The sequence below is a fragment of the Sylvia atricapilla genome, chromosome 14 (assembly GCF_009819655.1).
Source record: "Sylvia atricapilla isolate bSylAtr1 chromosome 14, bSylAtr1.pri, whole genome shotgun sequence".
Taxonomy (NCBI): domain Eukaryota; kingdom Metazoa; phylum Chordata; class Aves; order Passeriformes; family Sylviidae; genus Sylvia; species Sylvia atricapilla.
Genome location: NC_089153.1, coordinates 2,859,878 through 2,872,396, shown reverse-complemented (window position 1 = coordinate 2,872,396; position 12,519 = coordinate 2,859,878). Strand labels below are relative to the sequence as shown.

The following is a 12,519-nucleotide window of genomic DNA, read 5'->3' as shown; positions in this document are numbered from 1 at the left end:
ACAGGCACGTGACCGCGCGGGCGGGCGCGCTTTACGGCACCGCGCGACAGTTCCCGGTGCTGTGCCCTCGGCTCGCCATGGCGTCGGGCAGCGGGGTAGGTGCTGCCGCCGGGGCTGCCCTCGGGGCCAGGGGTGCCCTCGGGGCCGGGGCTGCCCTCGGGGCCGGGGCTGCCCTCAGGGTGCGGGCTGCCCTCGGGGTGCGGGCTGCCGGCCGCTCGGCCGCCCCCGCTGCTCCTACCGGAGTTGGCAGGGCCCCGCCGCGCCGCGCTCGGGGCCGCTGCCAGGCCGCGGGATGAGGGATGTGGCGGGGCCGGAGGGGCCGCGGTGGGCCGGTGTATGTGGGTGGGAGGGAGCTCATCCTGCTCTTTACGGCTCTGCGTGTGGGCGGTGGGAGGTTGGGGTTCCCCTGAGACGCCCCGATACCTTCAGGGCTGGAAGTGGGGTGGCCCCGCCGCGATCCCGCCCCGCCAGCGAAGTCGTGGAGTCACCGTCCCTGGAGGTGACGACAGAACGTGGCCTTCAATGCCCTGCTCTAGTTCAGATGGTGGTGTTGGGTCGTAGGTTGGACTCGATGGTCTCAGAGGACTTTTCCAGTCGCCGTGGTTGTGTGATCCTCCCCTCCTAGGGCCAGACCTCCGCCTGTCCCAGCCAGGGAGCATGAGAAGATTGAGGTGCCCACCCCTCTCCAGCCCCTTGGGAGGGACCCTCACCCATCTCCAGGGGCTGGGTGATGGCTCATGCAGGTGGCTTCTTCCCTCCCCAGGGAAAGGGTTTCATTCTTCCTGTCCTGATGGAGAAACATCTCTGCAACTCCCTGACAGGAGAGTGCAGCCGGGTGTGGCTTGGGCTCTGCTCCCAGACAAGCAGTGACAGGATGAGAGGAAACAGCCTCGAAAGTTGCAGTAGGGGAGGTTTAGGTTGCAAATCAGGAGGATTTTTTTTTTTTTTCCCAGAAACGGAATGCTCAGCATTGGAAGGGGCTGTCCAGGGAGGTGGTGGAGTCACCATCCCTGGAGGTGTTCAGGGACTGCCTGGATGTGTCACTCAGTGTTCTGGACTAGGTGACAAGGTGGGGATTTGTCACAGCTTGGATTTGAGGACTTCGGAGGGTTTTTTCAACCTAAATGATTCTGTGAGTGTTAAAATGGGATGGGTAAGGTACATACTGCAGGTGTTGCCTGGCTGGAGAGCCAGACTGAACACCTCCAGTGTCATCCCAAAGTCATCAGCAACACAGGGGCTGTGGTTTTGAGGGGTTTTGGCCCATCTTTTCTTCCTTGAAGCCACTTACTGAGCAGTGAGGCCTGGCACTGCCCAATTGTGGGTGCCCCACCCCTGGAAATGTTCAAGGTTATATTGAATGGGGCTTGGAACAACCTGGGATAGTGAAAGGTGTCCCTGCCCATGGCAGGGGGGTGGGACTGGCTGATCTTCAAGGTTTCTTCCAATATGAACCATTCCAGCATTGATTCCATGAAGTGGAGAAGGTCAGTAACAGGATGTCTGCGTGTGGGGGAGGTGGAGCCTGTGGCTTATTGTCAGCTGCCAGCTGAGAATTCCTGTTGGATTGAGCCTGGCTTTGAGACTCCTGGATTAAGAGGCTTTGGTGCTGATACTGGCCATATCACTGATGTCCATCTCCAGAGGGAACAGGAGGCTGTGGGGCACTTCTGGTTACTAATCATTGTTATTAATTTGGGAAGTATTCTGTGTCACCCAAAACAGCTCTGAGATAAAGATTCTGGGGGCTTGTAGCCCCCTTGCCTCCACCAGAGCAAGTCAGAAACATCCCTTCAAATATTGTCCAACCAAGATCTTGTCACGCAGTTTAGTTTAATTTCCTTCCCCATGCCTGGATGAGGCAGATTGGTAAAAGAGCTGCAAAATACTCTTTTTTCCTTTTATTGCAACAGGAGAGAGAAGCAGCTAATAAACCTCCCCCTCTGCAGGCTCCCACCAGCAACGATTTGTGATAATGCCTGGCATGCAGGAGAGTCTGGAAAATACCCCCAAACGTTAATTTACACTCAGTGATATTTTCTTTTCTTTGCTCAGGGTGGTTAATAAAACCTGTTACGACATCCTTAAAGTGCTTAAGAAGCTCTGGGAATAAATGAGAATTTTTCTACGCCTCCCCAAGGCATTTTCATCCCTATCAGTAGTTGTTCGTTCCATTTGAAGGATTGCCAGAGGAGAGAACTTTAAATGGCTGTGCTGCTGCTGTAGCTCCAAATGGGATTTGTGTCCTTTGGATTGTGATTGGATTCTTGATTTGGCTGAACGGAGAAGGCGGTGGGTGGGGGCTGGGGGGGTCCTTCTCCCCCGGAGGTGTTTTTAAATACATCTTGTCCTTTCTTTAATGTGAAACTGAGAAGCTCTCCCTGCCATGCTGGGGGAAATGCAGCTCTATCCAAAGGGGGGTTATCTGCTCAGGAAATTCAGGAAGCGGCTGAGTGAAACTGTGACTGATCCCAGGTGTGGGGGCCTGAGCTGCAGAAGGGGCACATGCTGGGAAGAGCTTCAGCTGGGTTGGTCAGAGTGGATGTGAGTGGAATGGGAATTCTTGTCCTATCACTTCTGCCCTCAGCATTGGGGACTGAGTGAAATCCACCCAAAAAAGTAGTCTTTGTATTCTTCAATGCCAGCTTCACCTGAATTCACCCTGTCTTCATGCACATGCTGTGTCCAGCTTCAGGGCCCCAGCATAGGAAAGACATGGATTTGTTGGAGTGAGGCCATGGATATGCTCCAAGGGCTGCTGCCCCACTCGTGTAGACACAGAGAGCTGGGGGTGTTTAGTCTGGGGAAGACTGAACACCAGTATGCCCAGGGAGACCTTGGAGCACCTTCCAGTGTCTAAAGGGCCTCCAAGGAGAGCTGGAGAAGGACTTTGAACAAGGGCATGGAGTGACAGGACAAGGGGGAATGGCTTCTCATTGCCAGAGGGCAGGGTTAGATTGAATCATCCCTCTCTGGGTGGTGAGGCCCTGGCACAGGTTGCCCAGAGAAGCTGTGACTGCCTCATCCCTGAAAGTGTCCAAGGCCAGGTTGGATGGGGCTTGGAGCAACCTGGGATAGTGGAAGGTGGATACCAAGGACTACCAAGGATGGTGGAAGTCCTGTGACAGGGGATGTGGAACAAGATGATCTTTAGGGTCCCTTCAACCCAAACCGTTCCAGGATTCTACTGAAGTATCCTGTCACTGCCACATAGTTCTGTGGAGCTCCCAAAGGGCCAGCATGCCTTGGAGGTATTTCTGCCCTTGCCCATGTGAAGCTGCAGGAGCAGGACAGCAGAACCTGTGGATTTTGTACAGGTCCTTCCCTGGTACCTCCAAGCCCGCCCTTGACAGACAGGGTTTCAGAGCTCGTTCTGGTTTGTACATGTGCTCACTTTGAAATCCCGCACTGGTGCCTGTGATTTCATGGCAATCTGGGCTCTTTGATGCCTGCAACATGTAGACACTGCTGAGAGCAGACAGGCACAGCCTTCCCTGCTCCTGCAGTGTAATCAAACTCTCTGTAGCTTGGGCTGTGTTTTATAGCTTCCTTGTCTGACATTGCAGCTTGGATTCTTTTGGCTTCTGGAAGAAGGAGGTGTAATCCTACTGCTGTGTTTGTCAGGGGGCACTTCCCAGGTCTGAGATCCATCAGTTTCATTTCCATTTGAGTCTGATTTTCAAGGCAAAAGCCTGGATGATCATCTTAGGAGCTGTTAAGATCAACTCATTTCTTCTTTTAGTGCTCTGAAATTATTCTGCTAGTAGCTAGAGGTGTGCTGAGAGTGATTATCTTAAACCACATCCATAATTCCTGGATGGAAAGCAAAGGACAGGGGGATATAAATCTCCTAATTTACTGCACTGGCCTCACAAGCCAAGTGATTCCACCTCGTTACCCTCTCAGAGGTGATCAGCCTGTATAATAAATGTTAATGAACTTTGTTTCCCTCCCAGACCAAGAACCTGGACTTCCGCCGGAAGTGGGACAAGGATGAATATGAGAAACTCGCAGAGAAACGGCTCACAGAGGAGAGGGAAAAGAAAGATGGTGAGTAGTGTGCTGGATTGGCAGTGAGGCTCCCAAACCCATGGAATCTGGGAGGGAGAGAGCAGTGAGAAGTCAAATCCCAAAGGGAAAGAGCTGGCTTGCTCCTAACCTTTCTCCTTTGTTTGCCACTGAGTATATTTTTTTGACAAAAGAAATTACTGAGAACCTTTCCAGGGGCTGACTCTTCTTTGGGGAAGGAGGGGAACAGTCAGTTGCTGGAAACAAGATCTCAGAACATGACTCAAGTCAGAGCTGGAGATACCTCAGAGAGGTACCTGGTTCTAATAGGAACCAGGAGCCAGTGCGGAGGAAATTATATCCTTTACTGATTTAGAAACAAAGATGCGTTTTCTGCATGGATCAGGCAGTCCCAGATACCCAGCAGGCCCCTCTGCACCAAGGAGAACATGAAATCCACCATGTCAAGCTTCACCTTTTGTTCATGTTTTAGGCAAACCAGCTCAGCCTGTCAAAAGGGAACTCCTGCGGCACCGAGACTACAAAGTGGACCTGGAATCCAAGCTGGGGAAAACCATTGTCATCACCAAAACTACCCCTCAGTCAGAGATGGGAGGGTAGGTTGTGGTCTTATTGAGGTCTCAGAATCATGCTGGTTAGACTGGGAAGCTGTGACAGAGCTGGGACCCCTCACAGGGCACCAGGAGCTGCTCTCCTTCTGTGTTTGGAGCCTGGGATGGTGGGGCTGCATTTTTCTACACCTAAACTGTGTCTCCTGGGGTAACATATGGAAGACACCCATCAGGCTGAGCCCCTTTGGACATTATTCCTTGGTATTGGTGTTGCCCACCTGTAGGACCAACAGAGGCAGATCTCTTCTGCCTGCTTGAGTGTCTTTAACCAGGCCTGCTTGCCCTGAGACCAGGACTGCTGCTGATTTGAGTGTCTGTGCACTGGGAATGGGAGAAACATCCAGATAGCTGTTCTTAGGAATGATGTTTGGCCACTGTTTGTGTGAATCGTGTTCCGCCAAAGTCTGAAAGGGTTCTGAGCTCACCCTAAGCCATCAAAAGCATTACAAGAGTGTGTTGAGTTTGTGTCACCTCACGGGTGAACCTGTTAGTGTCTCACTGGGCAGTAGTGCCAGGGAGAAGTGGTGCCCTGACCAGCATCAAGGGATGGCAGTTCAGCCCCTGGCTGGACTTCTGCAGCAGCTCCCAAGATGGGCAGAGAGCACAGCTGTGCCCATCAGGGGGTTGCACTGTGAGGTGATAGGGATGGTAGCACTTCCCTTGCAGCCAGGTGAGAGGCTGTGCAATGGAAACCTGAGCTGCTGGCCAGCCCTGCCTTGGGGGAGGGCAGGCTGTGTCACAAAGTCCATCCCACCCAGGGGGCTGTGACTGGAAGGGGAAGATGCTGTGGCTGGTATTTGCTCAGAATCTGGTTTCTGTCATGTCACAGGGGTGTCAGTGTAAGGGTTGGTGCCTCCATTGGGTGTGCCCTTGCCCTTGCTCTTCAGTGGGGCCCTTGTGTCCTGGAGAAGTGTCCTGTATCCCTAGTGACATGCAGATTGTCTCAAATAGCTCTTCTGTGGCTTGAGCTTTGTGCTATGTTTTGGGGATCATTTTTTCTGTCTCTCCTGACAGGTATTACTGTAATGTATGTGACTGTGTGGTGAAAGATTCCATCAACTTCTTGGATCACATCAATGGCAAAAAACGTAAGGACCATTTCTTTGCCTCATTGGAGGGTTGGTTGAGTTGGAGGGACTGTTCCTTTTGTGCATCACCCGTGTCTGAGGGTTGAATACTTCCCCATGGATCAGGGAGCTTGGCAGATCAGGATACAGAAGCTCATCATGAGAGCTGTGGAGGTGCTGCCCTTATCTCCTGACACCTTCCAGAGTTCTGGACCACTTTCCTGAAATAAGCCCAGCAGAAGCAGTGGTTGGTGTACTCTGGTTGGTGGACATATTTTCCCCATCCATCATGTCAGTGCTGCAAGAAACGCAGGGTCAGAAAATTCTAGAATAGTTTGGATTGGAAGGGACCCTCAGGGGTCATCTAGTCCACCCCACAAATCATGATGTCTCCTCTAAGTCTGGAGAGAGGCTTTTTACAGCACTGGAACTGTAAAGAAGTGCTTAGATAAGCAAAATGTCTGGGACTGGCCATTTTTGTATCAGAAACTTTTTTTTTTGTGGAAGTTGAGTATAAAGCTCAGAAGTGGCTGATGCCTGAGCTCCAGAGTGTGGATCAGGATTATGCCCTCGTTGATCTGACTGTGGGTATTGCTTCTCCTTGACATGTTCAGAGTGGGGAATGTGGAGAAGGTAAAGGAGCAGCAAGACAGACTGACACACTTTGCATGTTGTTCCTGCCCATGACGGTGTTTTTGGCTCCTTGTGGAGTCAGAAAATCACCCCTTTACAAAAGGGCAGGGATGTGTGTGCTCTGGACCTGCACATGGGGCTGTTTGAGCTCAGGAGGTTCAGAAGAAACCTGAGGAGTGATTTTCTGTAGCTCAGAAAAGAAAACACAGTATTTAAAAAACTTGTGCTTTTGTGTGAATGGGAGGAAGGTGCCAACTTGCCTTGTTTGACATGTTGAGAGATGAACAAGAAGTTCAAATGAGAGAATCTGGAATCAAAAATCCTGACATGGCTGTGGATGGACATGAGTTTATAGGGTTGAGCTGGGATTGGAAAGTGGCTGGTTGCACAGTACCTTAGTTTGAGTATGTGAGGGAACTTTTAAACAAGTCAATAAATCTGGCTCAAACTTGCTTGTTCCTGGCAGCCCTTTTACTAATTTCTGGTGTATAATTTAAGCTTCTAAGTGCTGCTGCATCCCTGGGACAAACCTGTGCAGGGCTGCTGGAGTGAGCAGGCTGTTTGGATCCACTCAGGAATGTGGGTTAGAGGCATTTCTGGGGGTGGCCCCATCAGCATAGGCTTACCCACAAGTGAAGAACTGTGAATCTGCTCTGAAGAGCCACTGAATCAGAGGCCTGACTTTATATTCTCTGCTTTAGCTAGGAATGTCCTGTGTAATCAGGATCTCTGAGTGCCATTCATGTCTTGTTTAGCATCGCCCACAGCTGAGAAATGCCAGCCTGTCAGTTTTATTCTGGCTCCTTTTTCAACACTCCAACCCTTTTTTTATTCCACTGGTCCAAGATCAAATTTCCTGAAGCATCAAAGCACCCACATGACAGGGAGTATCCAAATAAGGAACCTTTAGAGAATAGTCTGTGTTCTTGTTACAAGTAGTGTTTGGATTGTTGTGGGGGTTAGGGTATCCCCCTAAAGCCCACCTCCCCAGCCTAAGGAATCCCTGTAAGGTGCTTTGAGGGGGAGGACAGGCAGGAAGGTGGTGCTGTGCTGTTTAGATTGGGATCAGGGATGGAGACTTTGTGCAGAACACTGAAATGTTGCTGGACATTGCTGATTGCACTCGTGTTCTCCAGACCAGAGGAATCTGGGCATGTCCATGCGGGTGGAGCGTTCCACCCTGGACCAGGTGAAGAAACGCTTTGAGGTGAACAAGAAGAAGATGGAGGAGAAGCAGAAGGATTATGACTTTGAGGAGAGGATGAAGGAGCTCCGTGAGGAGGTGAGTCTGGGCAGCAACTGAGGAAGCAAAGCTCCTCAGCAACCTCTTTGGGGAGGAAATCAACCCTGGTTCCTACTCTTGTTCCTCCTAAGAGTTGTTCCTGGTAGCATGGGCTTCTCGTCTGCTCCTACGAGTGGGGTTTGTTTTTCTGCTTTTGGAAAGTTTGTACTGCTGTCCCTGGAAACCTTTTCCCCCTCTTCCTGTGTAAGAGTGACTTTTGATGGTTCAGATTTCCACTGAGAACAGCACAAGTCCATATCTCCCACTAGTTGTGTTGGAACTTGTGTGATCTGGTAGCAGATCTACATCTTCATCCATTATCTTTCACAGTGCTTAGGAATCCTGGAATCTCCTTCCACAGGGCACTTGCTTCTGTGTGGCCTCCCCAAGTGTAGAAGGGCTTTGTGAACATCATGTTGTGGTGCAAGATATGTGAGAAGGTGATAAAAGACAGCAAATTTCTCTTAAACTGGGGCTTAGGTGTTAGTAAACATGAAAATCAACTATTTGACGACCCAACAAAGTTCTGGCAGCTGGAAAGCTTCTATGGGTTCTTCTTCTCTACCAGCAGCCACATAAACCAAGGCTACAAATCACTGCCTGAGTCTCCCTGCCCAAGCCCTGAGCTTTGCTTCACCACAGAGGAGCTCTTTGGGGCTGTCACAGAGCAGCCCCGTGCTCTGCTCTCGGGCAGGCTGCGTGCTGCTGAGCCCCATCTCTTTGGGGAATAGGAGGGAGGTGCCCCAGCAGCGAAGGCAGTGCTGTGGGTTGAAAAACTGCTGCCAGCCAATGGATGGCAAGAAGGAAATCAGCAGCAGCTCCCGGTGTAACTTTCTCCAGGGCATGGCTGTGTTCAGGAGCACGGTGGATGGTGATGAGAATGGTGGGAGCAGTTGCTAAGTTGGGAGCTGAAGCCATGGTGTCACCCAGTACAAACCTGGCTCTGTTCCAGGGCTCGTGATCCTCACAGAGCAAAGCACTTTGATGAGAGCAGTGCAAACTCTTTGATGCCAAAACCCCCCTCAAAGCTGCTCAGAGCTTCGGCTTCTGTTCCAGTGAGCAGCTGTCACTCTGCAGGCTGAGAGCCAACAGGCATCACAGTCACTGGCACAAAGTGTTGGACAAGGGAATGGCCTCCTGCTTTCAAACCAGCTCCTTCTTGTCTCAGCCATGATTCCAGGCAAAACTTGGGATGTTTGCTCAGAAGAGAGAGTTTGATAATTTCATCTGTTCATTTCATCTGTTTGTGTGTGTGGTTCTGCTCTTGGTCTGGGAAAGGGGGTGGTCTGGATTCACTGGTGAACTTCCTCCTTGAAGATGGCAGGCCAGGATTTCTGCTGTTTATTTATTTCCTCAGGCACAGCTTGGCTACTGTGGGCAGGATTTGTGTTAATTGTGCAGTATCTGGTGTCTCAAAAGTCCTTCAGTTCAGGAGGTGCAAATTGTTTTGCTGTTGTGTTCCTTGCTGCAGGAGGAGAAGGCCAAAGCCTACAAGAAGGAGAAGCAGAGAGAGAAGAAGAGGCGGGCAGAGGAAGATTTGACCTTTGAAGAGGATGATGAAATGGCAGCTGTGATGGGTTTCTCTGGTTTTGGCTCAACCAAAAAGAGCCACTGAGCAGCTCTGGACTCTCCTCTTTCTCTAAACAGTTTGTTTTTACCCAGGGAACTCTGGATAACTCTTCAAAGACTTGATTGAGGACTTATATGTATATCTCCCACTAGAAGTTGGCTGGGAGAGTTGAAAAGTGATTCCATGCTCTACCTGTGCTGCAGATCAAGCTCTGCCTCTCATTAGCTTCTCCCTCTGTGTCCTAGATCTGGCTGCTCAGCTGCTCTGTGGCCGTGTGTGTGCAGGGAAGTGCTCTGTTGGGTACATTTTTTGTCGATAAAGTGCACATTCTGCACAGGTGGCCTGGTTCAGGATTAATCTAGTTGTCAGCCAGGCCCTACTTGTCACCCAGGCTGTGTTTGAGATGCTGGGAAGGATTTAGTTTGTTTTAAGCCCCTGATGAAGGAAATGTGCCACAGCAAGCAGTGTGAGAGGTGCATCTTTATGGCTTGTGCTGAGCAGAGCTGGTGGCTGCATGGAGTCTAGGTTGCTGAAACTTTCCTGTGTGTTTTATCTGCAAGGGAGACTTCCCTACTTTTCTTTGTGTTTTATCCCATAATTTCAGTATCTTTAAGGTAGGGGAGAAATTCCTCCCCATGACTGGTCTAGGATAGAGCCAATTAAAGAAGGTGTGTAGAATTTTTTTGCCAGAAATAAATGGAATGTTTTAATGGGCCCTTTGGTGGGGTTTTGATGCCTTCTTTATTTCAAGAGCTTCTGTTTCCCACCAAGAGGAGCTGCTGTTGTCTCCCAGCAGCACAGAGCTGGGGTGGCCTTCTGGGGACCCCAATGGTGGCAGAGGTGAGGTGTGTGCTCTCCTCTCCTGGCTCAGCTCCCAGCTGCCCTAGGCAGGCCATTGCCATCATTCTTGGCTTTTTTTTGAGTAATTCTGGAGATGGGTGTAAGAATATGGAAGGGAAAGGGAGTTCAGGGCTGGGGACCTTCATTCCCATCAGGCAGTCCAAGACAGACTGGGCTGCGTTCCAGATTTTACCAGCCTTAGTATATTAAGGGCCATTTTTCTCCTGTCTACTGGCTGTCAGTGTCTTTTCACCTCTGCCTTCCCCTAAATCCACTTCATTTCTGCTTTTATTTACCTCAGTCAAACCTTGTGTGACTCATTTCCGTCTGCAGCTAGGATTTATATTTTGCATGGCTGGGTTTTCGTAGCTCTGTCTCGCTCTCCTCTCTCTTTCTATGTATATTGATGAAATCCTTGCGCTTGCCCTTCTCCGTGCTCGTATGAAATTTCCAGCCTGGGGAAGGCTGCAGTGTTTAGCCTGCTCTTTCTAATACATCTAGAACAAATCCTGTAATGTTGTGCTGCTGTTTTAATTCCTTAATCTTAGCCTGCTGACAGCTTCATTGCCTCAGGTCTTTCCGCTTCAATTCAGATTATAATCCCCGTTGAAGATGCTATTGAAATGATATATAGCCAGTCAGATACAGCTGTCCTTGGAGGTTTGACCCTTTTAACTTGGCAGTCCTTTGACTTTGGCTCTCTGAGCACACGGGCTGGGAGGGCGACTTTCATTCCAGCCACGTTCCTAGCGCTGTTCAGGCTGCAGCACGTGGCTCCGGCTGAATGGGAGAGCGGAGCCGCTCGCGCCTTTGTGCCCTCCGGGGTGCGAAAGGGATGCTGCCGTGGTTTCATACACATTAAAAGTTTAGGATGTTTCAGAGAAGATTTAGCAGCAGCCATTTTATTCCAGCCACCAGCTTTGCAGACACCCTGCCCCTCAATGCAGCCCTTCAGCTGGTGCTGCTGAGGAGGGGGCAGAGGCTGCCCTGCACCCCTCATCTTTCTTTTCCAGCTCATGACCTTGGAGCCAGTGACTGCTTTCTTGGTTTTCCCACGGTGTATCCTGATCTTCTTGTCCATCCTGACACACCCAAGGGGTGATGTGAAATGGACAGCCCCCCAGAAACCTTGGGATGGTGGTGAGGTTTGCACAGCCTCCTGCTGCTGGGCCCTGCCTGTCCCTGCCTGCTGCTGCTGGTCCCTGTGAGACGGGGAGGAAATCCCTCCACAGTGCAGTGCTTTCAGTAACAAGATTCCTCTTTGGTGTAAAGCCTATCATCCTCAAGCCCATCCCGAGGCCACCTGCACCCTGGGGGCCAAAGCCCCGGCCCCAGCTCCCCGTGCTGGGGCTGCTGGCGCCGGGGGAGCGCAGCTCTTTGTCTCGGCAGCTTGCTGGGAGCAGTGGTGTGTGCGGCAGCAGATACAAGCTCCTGCTGGATTCCCAGCAGCGGGAGCTGCCTCTAGCCAAGGATGAAAAGCTGGTTTCATGGGAGGAAATAATATTTAGAGAAGAGACAGATAACATTCCCTGTACCAGCCACGTTAACCCTTTGCTCCCACCACTGCTTAAGCGAGGTGTTAACCCTTGGCTCTCAGCCCCCAGTGCTGGAGCAGTGCTTCTCCATGACTCCTTGTTGATCATTCACCACCTACATGTTGAATTTGAGGTGCTGGATGTACCCATATGGGTCAGGACTTGAGGTTTTACTTGGAGAGAGAGAAGACCCAGCTCTGCAGGTCCCCTTCTTCCCCTCACCAATAAACAAGGCTGGGGTGCTCTGTCTCTACTAGTACTTACTAGATCTTCCACAAGTTAAAAGTGGGATCTGCTGGAGTAAGGAGAGCTGTTTTGCATGGTTTGCTCATCCAGGCTGGGAATGTCCTGGGGTGTCCTCAATGTGAAAGTGCTTTTGGGGTGCCTGGAGCCAGCTTGGTGCTTGTTCCCAGTGCCTGGGCAGAGGCACAAGTTCCTTGTGACCTGTGGCTTGGAGGAGCTGGAGGAAGGCTGGGGACTGTGCTCAGCTTCACCTGGCCTCCCTCGTCTCCACTCCATCCCACTAAATATTGATGGCAGTGTTTGGAGAAGTACTTAGGCATCACAGCAAACCCCAGAAAAAAACATAAATCTGTCTTGCCACCTCCACTTCCTCTCTCCCAGACCTCTTCCCTGGCCTCATCCTGGGATGAGGGGCTGAGCACAAATACCCAGATGCTCCTTTTTCTTTCTTTTCTGGGCACCTTGGAAGGCGTCTGTGCACTTCCTCAACCCTGCCCTCTCCTGCTGATCCACCTTCCCCTCTCTCTCTATGCATCCTGCTTAGGACAAGATGAGGAGCAGCAGCATTCCCACCATGCCAGTAAAATGACTGGGACCAGGGAGTTGAAGTGATTCTGGAGAAGGAGATGCAGCCTGGCCCTGTGTGTTACCCTGTATAGGCTAGCTGAATCATTCCCTGTGACTACTAGCAGAAAGACCTGGTTTTTCA

At 51.0% G+C, this 12,519-nt stretch overlaps 1 protein-coding gene across 1 annotated transcript; it reads left to right on the top strand.

The window, feature by feature from the left end:
- The first annotated feature begins 25 nt into the window (after positions 1-25).
- On the top strand, positions 26-10,547 carry LOC136367361 (zinc finger matrin-type protein 2). The gene is made up of 6 exons (XM_066328901.1): positions 26-95; positions 3,957-4,050; positions 4,502-4,625; positions 5,655-5,728; positions 7,477-7,622; positions 9,094-10,547. The coding sequence occupies exons 1-6, from the start codon at positions 78-80 to the stop codon at positions 9,235-9,237; spliced, it is 600 nt and encodes a 199-aa protein (XP_066184998.1). The 5' UTR covers positions 26-77; the 3' UTR covers positions 9,238-10,547.
- Positions 10,548-12,519: the final 1,972 nt, after the last annotated feature.